This window comes from Prunus avium, chromosome 1 (genome assembly GCF_965620075.1).
Source record: "Prunus avium chromosome 1, drPruAviu1.hap1.1, whole genome shotgun sequence".
In the NCBI taxonomy this organism is placed as follows: domain Eukaryota; kingdom Viridiplantae; phylum Streptophyta; class Magnoliopsida; order Rosales; family Rosaceae; genus Prunus; species Prunus avium.
The window spans coordinates 49,712,150-49,730,748 of NC_142284.1; the positions used below are offsets into that span (position 1 = coordinate 49,712,150).

Consider the following 18,599-nt stretch of genomic DNA (forward strand, 5'->3'; position numbering starts at 1 on the left):
TAATTCTTTTGCATGTGTATCAATGTAATTGGGATACGATGGTGGGTAGCTTAATATGGGCCCCAAACTTCATGGCCGGTCCTTACATTGCTCTGCCCTGTTGCTTAGTTAAACAGAAGTTTAATGATCTTTTACAGAATTTAGTAACTTTAATAAATCTATTAACAAGAAGCACCGTAAATTTTTACAAACACTGGTATGTTCAAATTCACTACAAAAATACTACTCTCTCACTGTACAAAGGCTTTGAATTGATGGAGATAGCTGCGCTCGTAGCGCTTTAAATGTTCAAACCAAATGGATAATCTTGTGATGCTGCCATCCCAGCGTGCCGACACTCGGATGTCTCCCCTTCCCAGCAATGCTACTTGTGATCTGCCACAAAACCATTTCAAAATTGTGCTGATTGGAAGTAGCTCTGCGTGTGAGACGCTGATGCTTCAGAGTTAAGTTCTTTTAAAGATCCTCTGTAGGAAAAGGCTTCAAATTCTCAGTCTTCTTCAACTTTGGTGTGAAAAATGAAACTTGGAAATACCGTGGTAATGTCCCTAGAGGATGTGGTTAGCGAAGCAAGTCAGTAAAAATTTTAACAATATTAGATATCATGAAAAGAAGCCATAGGTTCAAACACAAGTCAGATTGTAACTGGAAAATAAAGATGAGATTGGATGTTTGCATATCGCAGAATAGGATAGCATCTAAAGAGACACAGGCAAGTTACATACTTCAAATAAGGAAGAGTCATGTTTTTCAAAAGGGTTGGATGTCGAAGCACAAAAGCCTTCCAGTCTTCTTTGTTAATTTTACCATCTTTGTCAGCATCAGCGTCCGCAAATGTCTGCAAGGCAATTGAAGATGCCGTGAGTACTACATTCTCCACCAGCTCTGATTACCACCCAGTAAAACAAAATCCAAACTTACACAACTATGTAGTGCTTACCTTATCAATGATAGACTCAAGAAGATCATCTGACAATTTCAAGTCAGATTCCATCATTATGGCAATCACCATTTGCTTAACCTGAAACCAAACAGAGGCCACTTAGTTTAAATAATATCGTGTCTGCATTCACACAAGGTATCGAATCGTAAGTACCCAAAAAAACATAAATTTCCTCGGAGACTTAGACAGTAAAAAATAGTACAAGACTCACTTCTTCTCGCTCAATGAACCCGGTTTGTCTCAGATCATAGAGCCTAAATGCAACTGCAAGTGATTAACAAACAAGAAACATAAGATAACAAGAAAGACACACAACATTTAGCATTGCCTGTTATAGCAGTAAGACTTACAATCAATTTTATCATCTATAGGGGCATATGGATGGAAGACATCCAGTGCATGAACAAACTCATCAAATTCAATGACACCATTTTTCTTTTCATCAAAGAGATCAAAAACCTAGAAGAGCAAAAACCAGTTCGTGTAAGTAGAGTTGCAGCGAATTATATATATCCTAGTCAAGTGGTTCAAGATGTTGGTATGAAGCATTTACCCTGTCCAGGAAAAGATTTTCACTATAGGGAGTTCTGAATAGTGCTAATTGAAGCTCTTCCTGCAACACAATCATCATCCAAATAGTTATTACAATGCATGAAACTAGAAAGAAACAGCACATTTCTTCAAAATTGAATTTGAATGATTCAGAGAAATTTGGCTGACCTTATGAATCGATCCGTCGTCGATAATTGAACTACTCAGCTTCTTAAACAGCTCATACAATGCCTCCAGCTCATTAACAGTAACTGCATCATCAATTCATGCAAGTAAGCAGCACAAACAGCATTCAAAATTTCTCATTAACTATTCATTTCTTTCTTCTTCTCTTTTTCCAAAATCCCCAAAGCAAAAGGAAATAATTCACAATTCGAAGTTCTGCATAAATATAGTTTTCTTAATCTTCTGAATATTTTTTTTAAAAAAAATATTACATACATCTTGTTTCATCGGCCAGGACAGACATATCGCCGAAAGCAAAACGGCATTTGGTTTGGCGCGGACGGTAGCTGAAGCAATCGGTCACAGCAAAAACCAACACCTCTATAATCGCTATAAATGGTATAAATGCCGCGCAGATCCGCTCGCCCAATGTTAAAGAACTCGATCTCTGCTCAACCCCAGAAAATTACAAAAATAAAATACGATTAATGCTGCTTAATTCATCGGAAAATCAAAATTAAGCATAAACAATGGGAAATGAAAATTCGGCCTTTTTTTTTAATACCGAGAAATCCATTGTTGTCTGCAACAACTCATCAGATCGAGGCTGCTACTTCTCGCGCTTTGTTGCTTTGTGCTTTTCGATGAAATATGTCCGCGTCTGCAACAGAGAGCTTCGTGAGGCTTCTTCTCTATCGCTGCGTTGTTGGCGTGGATTATACATTTGCTTTCAGAGACGGACAGAGAAGAGGGCGCACGAGACCGCGAGAAGAAGTCGACCACAAAGCTTCAGTTTTATATATGAATCAATGGACAATGCTTATCAGGAGCCATTCCTCCTCAACAGCTAATGTGGCTTCTTTACAAAACAACACGTGTATCTTTTCTTTGTGTTCTTCCAGCTCCTTTAACTCTAGTTTTTTTGTTGGTTTTTTCTTTAACTTGGGTTAGTTTTAAGGAGGAAGAGACGAAGGCAGGGGCGGTGCCTTGTGCTTGGGCTTGGGTAGGCTACTAATATGTAATACTATTATAAGAAATAGATATAATATATAGGTTAAAATAGTAAAAATATTAAAACGTTCTTCTTCCTTTCTCCGCCAGCTAGTTATCACCCTCTAGCCATTTCTTTCTTTTCCTCTTCTTCTTTCTTCTTCTCTCCGGCTGTTTTTTCTTTCTTTCTTTTTCATTCTTATAATTTAGGAATTTGGGTGAAATAAAGACCACCTTTTTTCCAATTTTTTTTCCCACGATCCTCATATCAACTGAAGATAGACCTTTATTTTATTTCCATTTTGGCTGGCTTATTATGGTGTCTCTGGCCTTTTTTTTTCCCCCAGTTTTGCCTGACTTGGTGTGGCTAGAATGGCACGGGCAAATTTTTTGGTTTCACCTCTATTTAGCATGTAAGTTTTCTCCTCCTTCTCCCTCTCCCTCTCCTCCTCCTTTCTTCAACAACCATGAAAAATCTTTTTTTTTTTTAAAGAAAAATACCTGCAAGTCACCCTCCCCTGCCTTCGTCTCTTCCTCCTTAACTTACCCAAGTTAAAAAAACAGCAAAAGATTTGAGTTAAAGAAGTTGAAAATTTAAAAGAAAAAAAACAACAACACCACCAACAACACGTGTTGTTTTGTAAAGAAGCCACGTTAGCTGTTGAGGAGGAACAGGAGCCAAGCGTTGTCCATAAATAAATGGACCAGCATGATGTAGCCCTTGTCCTTGACCTTGAGCTTCCGTATGACGCGACAGTGACCTAAGCGCACCCTTGTCAAGTCAAGGCACGACACCTCGCTTGGTGGAGCCCGTCGTACCTCCGAGTGGGTCTGAGCCTACGAAAAATATAGAGTCATCTTATTAATTCTTGTGGTAATATTTTTCTTCCATAATGCTCAATCATATTTCAAGTTTGGTTCCACATTTTGTCAAATATCAATGAGAAAAAGAACTAATGTTTTTAATCATCGTATGAAAATGTAGATTAAGCTCAAAAAAATTCGGAACATTGTGCGGCTACAATTGATGCGAAAGAAAATCAGAAAAATTATGAATATATATATATATATATATATTCATCATTGGAGGATTTAAACTTGAAACTTTTCCAAGGTAAATACTAGTAAACTAATAACTAGTTGGTATTTGTGAATATGTTTTTAGGTGGACAACATGTCATTCACTTTTACTTTTATTTCCTCCTTATATTTCGTGACTCATTCAATCCAATCCAATCATAGACACTAAACAAGCAACATAAACAAGTGAAATGTGAGGCCTCCTTCAAGTTTTTTATTTGTTTTAATCAACATAGGATGAGATATTCAAACTTTGAATTATCTTTTTGATATAAGTGAATGTCTAAGAGCATCTCCAATCGATATGTCAAATTGCCACATATATGGATATGAAATGGCAAAAATTGAAGGTTAAAATTGTTCCAACCGAGTAGTCAAATTCTACATAAATTTGAATGCTGGAAGAGATATGTCAAAAATAACATATAAAAAAGCTTGATGTCAAATATTATTTTAATATTATTTTAGTTATGGACCTCACTATCATTTATTCTCTTTGCATTTGACATCTTCCTTGGAGATGCTCTAACTTACTCTATTTTAATCAATGAGATGATCGAACTCGAGTGTAAGAAATACAGTCACTTTTACACTAAGGTTTATTGATCGTTTTTATTTTTAATGTGATACTAATTTATTGGAGGAATTAATTATTTCCAATAACCATACACACTTTCACTTGTGAAACTCCTGAAGTTTACCAATTCAGCCGATCACATCAGTTTTCTTCATCTTAGGAAGGCACCCAGGTTTGTTTAATTTATTGTTCTTTCTTTATCTTAGAAAGGCAACTATTTTTGTTAATTTTTCGGGTCGAAAGGCAACTAAATAAATTAATATATTATAGCCTAGGATTGTTGTTTAATAGTTTAATGGGCATATGATTAGCACACATCCCTTGATTAAATTAAAGAATAAGGCACAGGGAGTTTACATTATTAACGATTGCGTATTCGTTATATTATAACCAGACGTTCATAGTATTTGACAAATTGACAATATTATTATTATTATTATGACGAGAGATAATATTTGATAATCAATATGATTACTTGATTGTGGTTGTTATGAAACCATCGTGGTCTTATTCAAATGGATATAAATTCTCAAGCGAAACTAGATTTTTGAAGTAGACTTTGTATCGATTCCTAGTACTAAACTTTAAGATTGTTGTTCTTAATTATTGGCAAACAATTATTAAGATTGTTAAGCAACCACATGGATTTTCCAAGATTCCAAAAATGTCAATGCCCTCCTAAAATTTGATGAAAGATAGAGAAAGTGGAAGATATTACATCCAAAATTACTACTCTAACACGAGATATTATTCAGATGTTATTATTGTATGGACGCTATAGTAAACAAAGAGGAAAGTAAGGATGGGTAATACAAAATACACAGCGTCCGCACAATAATAATATCTGAATGTCCGCATAGGAGAATTTCCCTATATATATATATATATATATATATATATATATATATAATAAATTATAGATTTGGACACATAGACCTTTTTTCCAAGCACATGAAACTTTTTGCCCATATTTGTATAACTCAGTTTATAGAATGGCCTAATATAACGTGTGTCCTAGGGTTGTGCCTGCCTACATTTGTTAATGTAACTCCATATATAGTTTTTTTCTGACCCAAAAAAAAAAAACACCTCCATATATAGTTTTAATGTCAAATATTTCGAGAAAAAAACATTCGTAGGAAAATGAATTTCAAATAATGTATTCTTGTCGTTTGCCTTTCTTGACTTTTTGGGCCAAGCAGGATTAGAAACGTAAAAGAGCTACCATACTCAACTTGAAGGGAAAAAAACAAATTATACAATTTATTGGGTTTATTGATGTCTACTCTAATCCTAACCCCTGATGTCTACTCTAGTCAAGATAGAATGATTACGGCTTGGACTCTAGAATTTTGTGAGGCTTGTATCTATCCATATCCAATCTTTGATAAAATGTACGTGCTCCAATATTTGATCGATTAGTGACAATAAATAGTGATAATGTGTTTTTGGAGAATATAATATCATTTTTAAAGAGTTCGTTCGATATCATTTTCAAATAGCATGCTTCGAGAATTTCAATGGAAGCTATATATATATAATAGGTTATAGATTTGGACACATAGACATTTCTATCAGACACATGGACCTTTCTGTCAGACACATGAAACATTTTGCCCATATTTGTATAACTCAGTTTATAGGATGACCTAATATAGCGTGTGGCCTAGGGTTGTGCCTGACTACATTTGTTAATGTAACTCCATATATAGTTTTTTCTGACACCAAAAAAAAAAAAAAAAAAAAAAAAAAAAAAAAACCCTCCATATATAGTTTTAATGTCAAATATTTCAAGAAAAAAACATTTGTCGGAAAATGAATTTCAAATAATGTATTCTTATCGTTTTTATTTCTTGACTTTTTTGGCCAAGCAAGATTGGAGACGTAAAAGAGCTACCATACTCAACTTGAAGGGAAAAAAAAACAAATTATACAAATTATTAGGTTTCTTGATGTCTACTCTAATCGTAATCCCTGAAACTGGATCATAGCTAAGCCACTTTCACCTATCAAGATAGAATGGTTACGGCTTGGACTCTATAATCTTGTGACGCCACTTGTATCTAAATTCAATCCTTGATAGATAAATCGTACATGTTTCAATATTTGATTGATTAGTGACAACAAATAGCGATAATGTGTTTTTGGACAATATAATATCATTTTCAAACAGTGTGCTTTGAGAATTTCGAAACTCTTTTGTTTTGAGAGAACTCTTTTGGTACAGCTCGCCTATTGTAGGGTTCTCTTTCTTTTGATTTGTTAGATTGGTTGAAGCAAAGATAGTTCTGGTACATCTCCCTTTTTCTATAAAATTCTAAGGAGATTCACTATTATACTCAAAACAGAAGCCTAAATTATAAATAAAAAACTCTATATGAAATGGACTTTAGAAACACATCCAAAGCTTATTTACAACATAATAAAAAGGCTTTTTACTTCTTTTAAATTCTAAAACTGTCATTGATTTTTTAAAACAAACTCAATCCCAAAACTTCATAAAAAAAAGCCCAAAACACTCAATAGGGCATCAAAATAATTTAATAATCAAAATTAAATTTAATAGGGTCATCTATCATTTTTTGGGTTTTTTTTTGTGTTTGTTTATAGAAATTAAATGGTGTAAGGGTATATTTATAGTTTTAGTGCTAAAAATGGGTATATGACTAAATATCTCAAAATTTTATTGTTGTTATCTTCGAAATAGGCTAAGTGGAGAGAAAGCATGAACCTCTCTTTTTCTCCTTCAAACTCATATCACTATCAACACCAACCCCACCATACAACTCTTCCTCAACTCTTTCCTCATATCACATGCAAGTAGCTTAGTTTATGAAGGAAAAAAAAACTTTGCATAAATAGTAAAAACATGGATTTAGGGAATGCTCTGTTGATGGATGAGCCTTTGGTCTTAGATAGAAGTGGATCAACCTTCGTCTAAGATTGTCACACCCACTTCCTATAGTCCTCTTTTATGTTCTATAGTTTTTCCTCTAATTTACTTTCTTCCCCGTACGTAATTTTACTTTTACCTTTTCTTTTTTATCACTACTTTTGGTTACTAAAGGCTTTTGGAGTGATTAATGTTGTGTTAGTTAGATGGCTTTTGGTGTCCTTGAGAAAAATTTTGTTTCAACGGGGATAGCACTATTTTGCTATTACCGGCCAATAACACTACACAATGTAGAAAAGTTATCACGCATATCATAGCATTATTGGTCAGAAATAGCGTTATCCCCATTTCATGCAAGTGTTTCTCCCTCCCACCGTAGCCTGAGACACAAATTAGCTCATCTTGCAAGCAACACACATAAAAAGACAAGACCACCAGGACCCTCCATAAAAATATTTACCATGAAAAAAAAAATCTTATATTGTCAAACTATAAATTATATACTGTTTATTAAATAAAATGTGAATCTTTGATTTACAGTCTAATAACATATTATATCATATTGTTCGTTGATATAATATTAGTAATTATGAAATCAAAGATCAATATGTATTTTCTTAGATAAAAGATTAATTTAAGTGATGAGAGTTGAGTGAAAAAATAAGTTAGAATTCGAGTCCATTCTATTGTAGGTGACCAAGAAATCCCTTAACACGTGATAGAATAAGTTTACATATTATGTTATTAGAGTACATTATAAAAGGTACAATCTCAATAAAATAAAATAAAAATCCAAAAGTCATTGTTCCCTTCCCAATTAGATTTTAAAATGGTAGTAGTATTCTTTAGTCTACTATATAAATGCTACTAACCTAGTAAATTAGTAAATCCAAAGCTGACCCATTTAAGCTAAAATCTTGTGCTTTACGCTAATATATATGTAATTTAATTTATAATAATGGAGAATGGCAAGCAAGAGGGTATTTTTGCTCAACACTTTAATCTAAGGTGTATTCTTACTATCCATCTCAATATTTGACACGTGTCTATTGACATAATCATAATTGCATAAATACAAAGTAAAGAGTTAACTATAGTTATGCCAAGAGACATATGTCAAATATTGAGATGGGTGGTGAGAGCACCTTATATTAAAGTGATGAGCAAAAATAAACCCGAAGATACAATGGGGGCTTCCCATCAATCACTGTCTGATTAGATAGTAGATGGATGGATGGAGATGAACAACAACAGCATCATGTGATAAATCCAACACATCATGTTGTGTGCGGTCCTCTTTCTTCCTCTGTTGTTTTTTATGTTGTTTCTTTCATTATGTTTAATAAGACTACAGTCTGTCAGTGTGCGACTCCCTCACTAGACTCCCTGAATTCGTGTCAAAGTGTCAACGCCGTTATTAATAAAGTTGTTAGCTTGTCCTTGTCAACACCTCCTCCTCCCACCCTTTCATTTCAATGCCAAAATATACACAAAATTTACAGTCTCCTATAGACAAATACGTGCATAAAAACAATCTTGAAAGGTTTGAACTTCTTTTATTTATGGAAATCATAAGACATTAGATGCAACGTGCAAGGATGACTATTTGAGCTATAAATCCCTTGTCGAAAGGTATAAACTTAGGATAATAGTTTATTGGGTTTAGATAAAGGTATAAACTTAGGATAATAGTTTATTGGGTTTAGAGAGAATCATAATTATTTTTTTTCTAAATAGTGGGGGCATCCTGGATTTAAGTCCCAATGATACTTGTGTGAGTTTCCCCTTCCCTTTCTTAATTTTAGCAACAACAAAAAAACAAAACAAAACTTTTGGACTAACTTTTACTTTGGCTAAATGTTTGTGCACAATGCGGACTGAAAATTTTTCATCAACCAAATTAAAAATAAAAATATCATTTAAATCGTTTTTCTTCTCAGAATAATATGTTAATTTATTAATAGGCTTATATAAATAATTTAGGTAAGAATAGTTCCAAACATTATTGATACATTTATATTTATTATTCTTGTATTTTTTAAATCACTATTAGACATGTTTTTATTGTTTTTATATTATGCTACCAAACGAATTCTCGAATCTTGAAAATGCAAATTCGTTTTCTCATTTTTATTTTATGAAAATGTTACCAGACGGGCCCTAACATTTTGTGATGTGGCTTGTATCTAAATCTAATCTTTGATAAAACGTGCTCCAATATTCAATCGATTAGTGACAATATATACCGAAAATGTCTTTTAAAGAATATATATATTTATATTTATACAAGCTATATTGGGAGAGAAGGGATTCGAACACATCATCTCTAATGCATGAGTGACTACTTTTAACTACTTCAACTACAAGCCCCCTTGCGGAGAAGGTTAATTTCAATATAGATGGAGACGGATGGATCAAGGGGCGTTAGATCTTGAACTTCTTGTTGTCTAGAGAGCACCTAGAGTTGGAGCAGTTTTGTTAGTTTTTTCTTACAACTTTACACTTTCAAGGAGTAGTTTTTCTTTCTCTGCTTTCCTTTTTCCAAGTGTCTTTTGTTTATGCTTTTATTTTTCTTTCTGTTTTTTCTATTCATTTTTGTCTATGGTGTTATTTACTTCATCTACTTGTTCTTGATTCTGTTAAAGTGCTTGTTATTTTATTTTCTGCTTATTTTATTTTATTTTATCTTTTTCTGAGTTTTAGTTTTGGCCACTCTTGTTTAGCATCCTAATGAAATTTTCTTTTTGTTTGTGATGTTGGTTGCAAGGATCATTCATTTGTTCGTCAATCTTGGAGAACCATAATTGCCACATTTCGTAGCGAAGCAGTTACAAGACAGGATGCAGTAGTAGTTGGTGTTCTTTACAGTTGGTCTAGCGACTTGTCCATGGGCTGAGCTTTGTTGGGCCGCTTTGTGCAACATTTATTCATTGTCCACTTGCCCAAGTTTTGCGTGTTGGTTGTTATTGATGAGCAAGCTTTACAGTGGTAATTTTTTTTCTTAACCGGATTTTCCTCCATTTGGAAGTTTTTAAGGCAAGGTTTTAACGAGACCACTATTGCTCCATCACTTGACTCCACTGGGGTCTTTTTGTCCCTCATGGTGATGATTTCTGTTGGTGGCATTGTGGTTTCCATGTGCAGATCGAAGGGGTGTTCATGCTTCCTCTTCTTTCTCTTTTCTTGTTGTTTTCAAGTTGTTCAAGCACGAGTCTTTTTTAAGATCACGAATTTGTTATTGTCTCTCATGTTTGGGTTTTGGATCGTATTGACTGTTTTAGTGCCATTTTTTGTACTCTCTTACAATGCTTATTATTTTTTAATAAAGTATCTTTTCCACACCACAAAAAAAAAAGATAAATTATTCCAACAAAAAAAACTGATAAATTATATTTTCCTTATATTATATAGTCTTTTTACGTAAAGGGGTAAAAAAAAAAAGAGTAAAATAAACACAAACAACTGAACAAGCCCCATAATCTTGACCAAAACAAAAAGATCAAGGGCCATAATGGTCAGAGTAAAAGGGCTCGAGTCTATAGAAACTGAATGGGCTGAGCATTTGTTTTTAGACTTTTGCTTTGCTTAACCCAGTCCACCCAAGTTTCTCTCCTTCTCAACCCAAGGGCCAAATGACACGTTGTCGTATTAGCGTAAGAAACGAGTCAAACGACAGGTATCAGATTATCTGTCACAAATGTACGTCAGCAGAACAGCAGCAGCATATTAGTCTTATCCGCATCTGGCTGACAAATAGCGCCAAATTTCTCATCTCCCGACCGTCCGATCAATCGAACGGTCTCAACGTGCCTCAGAGGCTCTTAACATTTTTCTCTCATTTGAATTTATCTCATTTAACTATTACGAATATGAAGAACCCAGTCGTGCCGAGTTGGACCGAGTCGACTCGGAATCTCTTCAAACCAGTCATCGTTTTAGTCATCACTTTCGCTGCCACCGTCAAACTATCTCAGTCTCTCTATCGCTACAACCTCCGCCGCCGCTCAAGAGCTCGCTCTGGAACGATGTCGTCGTCTTTTTCATCTGACAACGGCACCGGCGTCCAAGCTCGTAGGCGCAGTCGTATTCTCTCCAGCAAGCTCTACTTCGACATCCCCAACTCCAAGGTAAACTTATATATTAATTTCATTTGTGTTTTGAATTTTTTTGGTTTTGGATTCTGAGTTTTTTATCAATCAATCAGGTGCCGTTGATTTACTCGTCTGCATACGATATTACTTTTCTTGGCATTGAGAAGCTGTAAGAGATGAATTTGCAGTTCTTTCATTTTTACTTTTTTTTAAAATATGTTCAAATTTTTAAGTGTAATTGGTTTTTTAGGCACCCGTTTGATTCGAGTAAATGGGGTCGGATATGTGGGTTTCTGTTGGTGGATAATGTTGTGGACAAAAATTGCATCGTAGAGCCTCTGGAAGCTTCAAAGAATGATCTCCTTGTGGTATTTTCTTGTCCCTTTGGTTTGTTTATATAGCTGTGTGGTTGGTTACTTGTTTGCTGTATAAATGCTTATTAGTAATATAGCACTTAGATTGCTTACCATATGTAGCTTTGAGCAGGTACACTCGGAAGCATACTTGAATTGTCTAAAGAAAAGTGCAAATGTTGCTATGATAATTGAGGTAATGTTAATAGACCACAAACTTGACTTTGGTTTGATAGGACATTCTTGGTTTGTATACTCCGAAATGAACTGAGTGCTTCTGATCTGGATTAATGGTTCTGGCCGAGCTTTGTTAGTTCCATATATGCTATGAAGATTATGACATATTTGGGCTACGATGATTAAGGTACCTCCTGTTGCCGTATTCCCTAATTGCCTAGTGCAGCAGAAAGTTCTCTATCCATTTCGCAACCAGGTAACTGATAACCCGTGTTGCGTTTTAAGTTTTCAGTCGTGTTGCCAAAGAGGAAAAGAAAAACAAACCAAAGAGGTTTGCACTGATCATTTTCCATTGCAGGTGGGGGGAACTATCTTAGCTGCAAAGCTTGCAAAAGAGCGAGGATGGGCCATCAACGTGGGGGGAGGGTTTCATCATTGCTCCGGGGAAAAAGGAGGGGGATTCTGTGCTTATGCAGATATTTCTCTTTGCATACACTTTGCCTTTGAGCGGTTAAACATATCAAGGTAGTAACATTTTCACCTCAATTGAAATAGTTGTATTATAGGATAGGTTTTGAAATTTCAATAGTAATAAAAGAAAGAAAAAAACTACTTTCAAGTATGGATATGATCACTCATTATTTGCCAATACAGGGTGATGATTATTGATCTTGATGCACATCAAGGAAATGGCCATGAAACGGATTTTGCCAATGACTGTACGGTTACCTGATCGTCCTCATAGTCATAGGGTGATTTAAACTTTAACTTGACTCTCTTCTGGAATTCGAATAACTTTTTTTTTTTAACAGGTCGAGTCTATACACTGGATATGTACAACCCTGGAATATATCCATTTGTAAGATGCCTGCTCTTGTTCTGTTTTGAGATGCAAGTTTTTCGCACCAAAGTTGCCTGCTGTACTGCTGTCTATGAGAGCAGGACTCTAACATAAACCAAGGATCTAACTCCGCCTTCATTTGATCTTCTTTAGGATTATGAAGCAAGGAGATACATTGATCAAAAGGTTGAAGTAGTGGTGAGTCATCCCAAATTCCCATTGTCATATCAGATTGTAGTTGTTTCATACTTTGACCTTGTGTAATGTAATCCTTTTTCTTGAATTTAAACAGAGTGGAACTACAACAAATGAGTACTTGAGAAAATTAGATGAAGCACTTGAGGTATACACTTAACTTTGTCTCAGATATGTATGCTTAACTCTCATTTGCTGCTGATTAATTTGCTCCATTGAATGTCACTAGCAAGTAATGTGCTGCTGTTTCCTCTCTGGAATAGTGATGAAAATAATAAACCATAAACAGCTCATATTAGTAATTAGTATTAGTTGTATTACTGTTAGAATTAATATTTAGGAAATTACTAATCATTTTTTGCTTATAAAAAATAACCGTTCGCCAATTTTTGTGTACCATACCACGTGAACTAGACCGTGTTTATGTGTATCTTAGGTTTCTGTTCATAGTTTTGATCCTGAGTTGATAGTCTACAATGCTGGAACTGATATTCTAGATGGAGATCCTCTGGGCAGGTTGAAGGTAATATCGTTCATTGATCTTTTTGGTCAAAGAGAATATCACTTGCCTCCATTCTTTTTAGTTCCACTCTTTATGTTGAAGGAGTAGGTCTCATAATCTTGAAATGCAAGCGGAGGTATTTCCTTCACCGGTTTTCTGTTGAGGTGTGTTTATGTTGACTTGTGTAGATCAGTCATGATGGGATAACAAATAGAGACGAGAAAGTTTTCAGGTTTGCTCGTAAGAGGAACATTCCTATTGTCATGCTCACATCAGGTGCTCTCTCCCTCTGTCTCATTTTTGCCTCTTTAATTTTCACTGGTTTCTAGGATCGTGTAGTCTTATTACACTAGCCAGTTATGATAAGTGGATCAATAATACAAGAAATTTACCCACCTTTGCAATGTTAAAGTGGTTTACCACACTAGGTTCTTGGGTTTTCATGCCAGTCGGATGTTTTGCGAATTCCAGATGACTTATTGTTGCTAGATAGATTGCATAGAATCTTAGCTTTCTTCAAATTTAATCCACCCCTTTTATGTTTCAGGTGGTTACATGAAGTCTAGTGCCAGAGTTATAGCAGACTCGATAACCAATCTCTCGAACAAATGCCTTATAGATACAGGTAAAAACATGACTGCCACATGAACCATCCCCCAATGTATTTTGTGGCTATTTATGAGGTTGGGTCACTGCCAAGAAGCCATGACATGGGTTTCAGGATTCATACATGAATGATATATGCATCTAAGACGAGCTAGGCATGCATATTCACTAAAAACAATGTATAGCAATAGCTTAAGTAGCGGGGGAGATTCATCATTCTTCGTTCTGGTTGGCCATGACTGCATCTTGTAATATACAGTCACGCGTTCGAATTCGATGAGATAAGAGAACGCCTACACTTAGGTTCTGCATAAATGTGTTGATTATCTGAGATTAGAGATTATCGAATTCAATGTAATATAGAGTCAAGCTTTCAGCCCTTGTTTCATTTGGGAATTGTCGGGTTGGGGTCTGCTCAGGCTTCTTTCGGGCCTAATGAGGCGGGGCCATCTCAGCAAAACAATAAATAAAGATGACTAACTAATTGACTAGCAATGTTCCTTTTTCTTTTAGGATTTTAAATTGGTTCAGTTGATGCCTGAATTCAATTTAGGTCAAGTTTTAATATATGCCATGGGAATCCTAATCCTCCTCCTACAAAGTCTACAATTTCTATTTGTACGTGAATTAATTGTTACCTAACCTAACCTAAATGTTAATTGATTTGGATTCAACTTCTCTTTGAACACGGCTTTGGGGTGGGGCGGACTAGCTATTTAAACCCTAGAATTGTTGCTAGCCTTTGTATCCATTAATTTCTGGCTCGACGTACTGTTTCTAGCTTTTTCTTAACCATGTCTGAAAGCTCAGACAACAAGAATAACAGCATCTGCGACTGCAAGGAAATATTGACGGTGGTGCCGTTTGCTGTTTGCATCTTTCTTGGTTTTATGTTTCTCTTGTTCACGTTCAAGTCATGCGAAGGCCCCAAATTCAGCATTAACAATGCTTATCTTACCCGATTCAATTACACTGAAACCAATCATACTCTCTTCTACAACCTCTCTCTCAACATCACCCATTTGATTTGATCGACATCCGAGTCACTGCATACTATCAAAACAAAATATTTGGTCTTGTGAGTTTGGACCATAGGGTTTCACCAAGACCCCAAGAACGCATCCATTTTTCATAATGCGGTTGTTCAACGACGTGGTCATTGCTTTCCAGGAAAAAGTTGGTACAATATCCGGCGAAGTCATGTGCAATCTAACGGAACATCTTGGGATAATAATTACAAGCCTATTTATAAATAAATAAAAAGACCCCGTAAAGCCGAGCGGCTACTCTTTTTATATACAAAAAAGCCCGCATATAGCCGCTCGGATATACTATTTAAAAAAAAGGGACCCGCATAGCGCCTACGTGTAAAATAAATAGTATCGCCGGGTGCCTATACTTGTTAAGTATATTATATTCAAAAAGAGTACAGCCGCCCGGCTACACTATACCTTTTTAAATAAAAAAAACCAATAGTATAGCCGTACTCGTTAAGTATATTATATTTAGAAGGCGTATAGCCGAACGGCGATACTATTTATTTTATAAAAAAAACTCCAATAGAGCCGTGCGGCTATACTAAAATTCCCAATTATAGCCGGGCGGCTATACTATTTATATATATTTTTTTTAAAAGGACCTGTCTGTCGTTTCGATGCCCACGTGTCAACAAAGTATAGCCGCGCGGCTATACGATTTTTACATACTAAAAAAACCCTAGTATAGCCGACCGGCTATACACTTTAAGCATATTATACTCATAGGAGTAGAGCCGCAAGGCTATACTACTGATTTTAAAAAAATTAAAAGAAAAGTACACTTCTAGTTGCATTAATTTATACTTTATTTATATTTATTTGCTAGTTTTATCATCTTCAAAGCATATATTGAAGAGAGAGAAATTTCACAGTAAATCAATTTGAGAGTTCAATTTTTTCTTCTTATTTTTGTGTGGGAATGTTTGTCTTTGGTCTACCTCGTTCTCTCGAGTGCTACTAAATTATGCTATTGCACACATTATTTGTTGTAGAGAATTGCATGTTGAGTTGGAGTGTTCTTAGTAATTGCTTTAGATTTCAAACAACACTTTACATGAAGAATACTATTACCTTGCTTACTACTACACCCATAAATATTTGTTTGAAATTGTTGTTCTAGTTGGCAAAGAGACTGCAAAATCACCATCTTGCATTTTTGTTATAACAAGTAAGAAATAATCTTAGCCTCTCACATTCTTTCGTAGTTAGTAAAATACAGAACGAGAAAAATATGAATAAAATACGGACGTGTTTTATTCGTCAATATTTTGCCAAATTACAACTCATAAGTTCAACCACTATATAATATTTTAATATGATTTAGTTAAATTTTTTAATATATATTATTTTTATTCAATAATGTGTGAAAATTATGTGTATAATACATGAATTTTGTGTGTATTATTGAAAATTTTGTAAAAAACAAGAGTATTAAACATGAAAAATATGTACGTACGTGTACAATACGAGTATTAAAAGTGAAAATGTTAAATTCTTTATACGGGTAATAACTCTGGAAAAGTAAAAAGTAAAAAGAGGACAATAGAGATCGGGTAATGGCCTAATAGTAATGGATAATGCTCTAAACTACTTTTATCAATAAACCAAAATGAAAAATAATTTTTTTCAAAAATTCACAATTTCTATGTAAAGAGTATATCCGCTCAACTATATGAAGTTCTCCGAAAGTTTTTCTTAGATATAATATCTATTTGGAGCCTCCAAAAGTGCTCGAAGCATTAATATGTTAATTATTATCAATTTTTAACTTGTGCTTTAGCAAATATTGTCATTTTTTAGCAATATATGATGGATGAACAGATAAAATATCCAAGACTTTTGAAGTGAACTTCTTCAGATAAAATGGTACACATGCTAAAATCAAATACAAACCGGCCCACTTTTAAAAACTTCCCATCGAGCTTGTGGCGAAATTCTATAACGAGACCTCCATATATGGACCTTAGAAGCGGACCACACATCTTAACCACACATTTCCCAAAGGTGTATTTGATAGTGAAAGAATTTGATAATATTCAAGTAATTAAACGATTAAAACTAGGTCCTCGCTTGAAGAACATATGGACCTTATTATAGAACGACTCCGAACTTGTGATACTCTGGGTATTTGTACTTTTATCATCTCGCAAGAATCGGGTAACAAGAGTGCCCATGACTGCCATTTTCTAATGCTTAGTGGCAGAGACTAGCCTGAAATATTATTTTTGTATATGGTGACATTATCAAAGTATCAAATTTGACATTATTATGAATTCATTGCCGTACAAAACATCAAGTAGTTATTATTTTAATGGCTCTTTTCTTCCCACATTATGGGCATCATGCTATATTGCTGGCTTTTACCGCCTATATCGTTGATTGCAATTGTTTGTAGCTTCTTTCGTTGGGAAAGTTTTCAGATCAGAAAAATATATATATGAGATGCTTTTTATGGCCTTTCCTCTTTGTCAAGTAATAGTGATTTTGGCTGCAAGTTGGCGTCAAGCTCAAGTCCATTTCAACTCCAACATAAAACAATTTATTTTGGCGTGTTAGTAATCAAACAAGGTCATTGTCTCCTGACAAATGGCCGAGGGCAATAATGCACAAGGGAATTAATTTGGATTGGAGAGGTGCACGACATATGCCTTTTACACTTCCAATTATCACATTATTCTGTTTTTAATATTTGTGATCCAGTGAAATAATGTCTACCACCATGATAAGTAATTTCTCCAATTGAGCAAACTCAACTTTTTTCCATTCCAAACAATTATTCAATCATAATTCTATTTATGATCAATAATATGATTAATAATGTTATGAATTGTCACTCAAGAACACTTTGCATGGATTGCTAATTGACACGCTTATGTGAGTGGTTGTTTGTCGTTGATGAAAGTGAGTTATATGATCTATCAATGAATAACAACTAGCATAACTACAAGCTTAACAAACCTTAACAGTAATTCTCTAAATCCCAAATCAAATTCATTAATTTTGGACAACGCCAATTATAAACTCTCATAAGGGTAATTCTAATCTAAAAATGGTGATTCAAACTTGAATGCAATGAGCGCTCATACTGCCTTCATCAATTGGCTGAATCTAAATATGTAATAATTTGATTAGTTTGGAATCCCCAAAATAAAAAACATTTTCTATATAACATTCAATATTCCTTGAAGTTAATTCTTGCACACGCTTGCGTAGGTGAATTCTACGATATATCAACAGCTAATAACTACGGTAACTCTTCTAGTTTTGCAAAAGAGGCAAAGCTTAAAGTAGGGGTATATATTGGTTTGAAACTAATACAATTTCACCAATTCGCATCCGATCCAAAATAGATTGGATTATGATTTTTCCAATCCAATCCAATCTTATTAGAGGTTTAAATTCAATAGGATCCGATCCAATTGATATAGGATTGAATTGGATTGGATGATCGGTTTTCATAGTGAAATATGAAGTATTTATCGTCAAGTTTAATATAATCAAACATTTTAATAGACGTAAATGTAAAATATAATAAAATGTTAGAGAATTATTTTGATTTTATAATATATTAAATCACTCTATCAAATTACTTAAAAT

The 18,599-nt window shown here is 34.4% G+C and overlaps 2 protein-coding genes across 6 annotated transcripts; one reads left to right on the forward strand and one right to left on the reverse strand.

Moving 5' to 3' along the window:
• Positions 1-139: 139 nt before the first annotated feature.
• Positions 140-2,616, reverse strand: CBL10 (calcineurin B-like protein 10). The gene is made up of 9 exons (XM_088255784.1): positions 2,226-2,616; positions 1,937-2,108; positions 1,664-1,746; positions 1,497-1,556; positions 1,294-1,402; positions 1,155-1,207; positions 941-1,021; positions 726-838; positions 140-548 (listed from the first exon to the last, which is right to left on the reverse strand). Exons 1-9 carry the CDS (start codon positions 2,235-2,237, stop codon positions 491-493), a joined length of 741 nt encoding a protein of 246 aa, XP_088111910.1. The 5' UTR covers positions 2,238-2,616; the 3' UTR covers positions 140-490.
• An 8,394-nt stretch (positions 2,617-11,010) lies between these two features.
• HDA2 (histone deacetylase 2) lies at positions 11,011-14,353 on the forward strand. Of its 5 annotated transcripts, none has more exons than XR_002528043.2 (13): positions 11,018-11,327; positions 11,405-11,460; positions 11,542-11,659; positions 11,778-11,840; positions 12,009-12,077; positions 12,180-12,346; positions 12,476-12,540; positions 12,634-12,680; positions 12,816-12,860; positions 12,955-13,005; positions 13,294-13,380; positions 13,553-13,635; positions 13,907-13,954. XR_002528043.2 is itself a non-coding variant. In XM_021968592.2 (13 exons), exons 1-13 carry the CDS (start codon positions 11,070-11,072, stop codon positions 14,005-14,007), a joined length of 1,215 nt encoding a protein of 404 aa, XP_021824284.2. In that variant the 5' UTR covers positions 11,036-11,069; the 3' UTR covers positions 14,008-14,353. The 5 variants fall into 5 exon arrangements, 2 of the variants coding, with proteins under 2 accessions (XP_021824292.2, XP_021824284.2); XM_021968592.2 differs by having other exon boundaries at positions 11,036-11,327; positions 13,548-13,635; positions 13,907-14,353; XR_015836825.1 differs by lacking the exon at positions 13,907-13,954 and having other exon boundaries at positions 11,011-11,327; positions 13,272-13,380.
• Positions 14,354-18,599: the final 4,246 nt, after the last annotated feature.

Coding starts and splice junctions, on each gene's coding strand:
- HDA2 (XM_021968592.2), top strand. CDS start 11,070: ATGAAGAACCCAGTCGTGCCGAGTTGGACCGAGTCGACTCGGAATCTC. Junction 11,328..11,404: donor TCGACATCCCCAACTCCAAG/GTAAACTTATAT, acceptor TCAATCAATCAG/GTGCCGTTGATTTACTCGTC. Junction 12,347..12,475: donor GAGCGGTTAAACATATCAAG/GTAGTAACATTT, acceptor TTGCCAATACAG/GGTGATGATTATTGATCTTG.
- CBL10 (XM_088255784.1), bottom strand. Junction 1,557..1,663: donor ACGACGGATCGATTCATAAG/GTCAGCCAAATT, acceptor ATTGTGTTGCAG/GAAGAGCTTCAATTAGCACT. Junction 1,403..1,496: donor AAAATCTTTTCCTGGACAGG/GTAAATGCTTCA, acceptor TTGCTCTTCTAG/GTTTTTGATCTCTTTGATGA.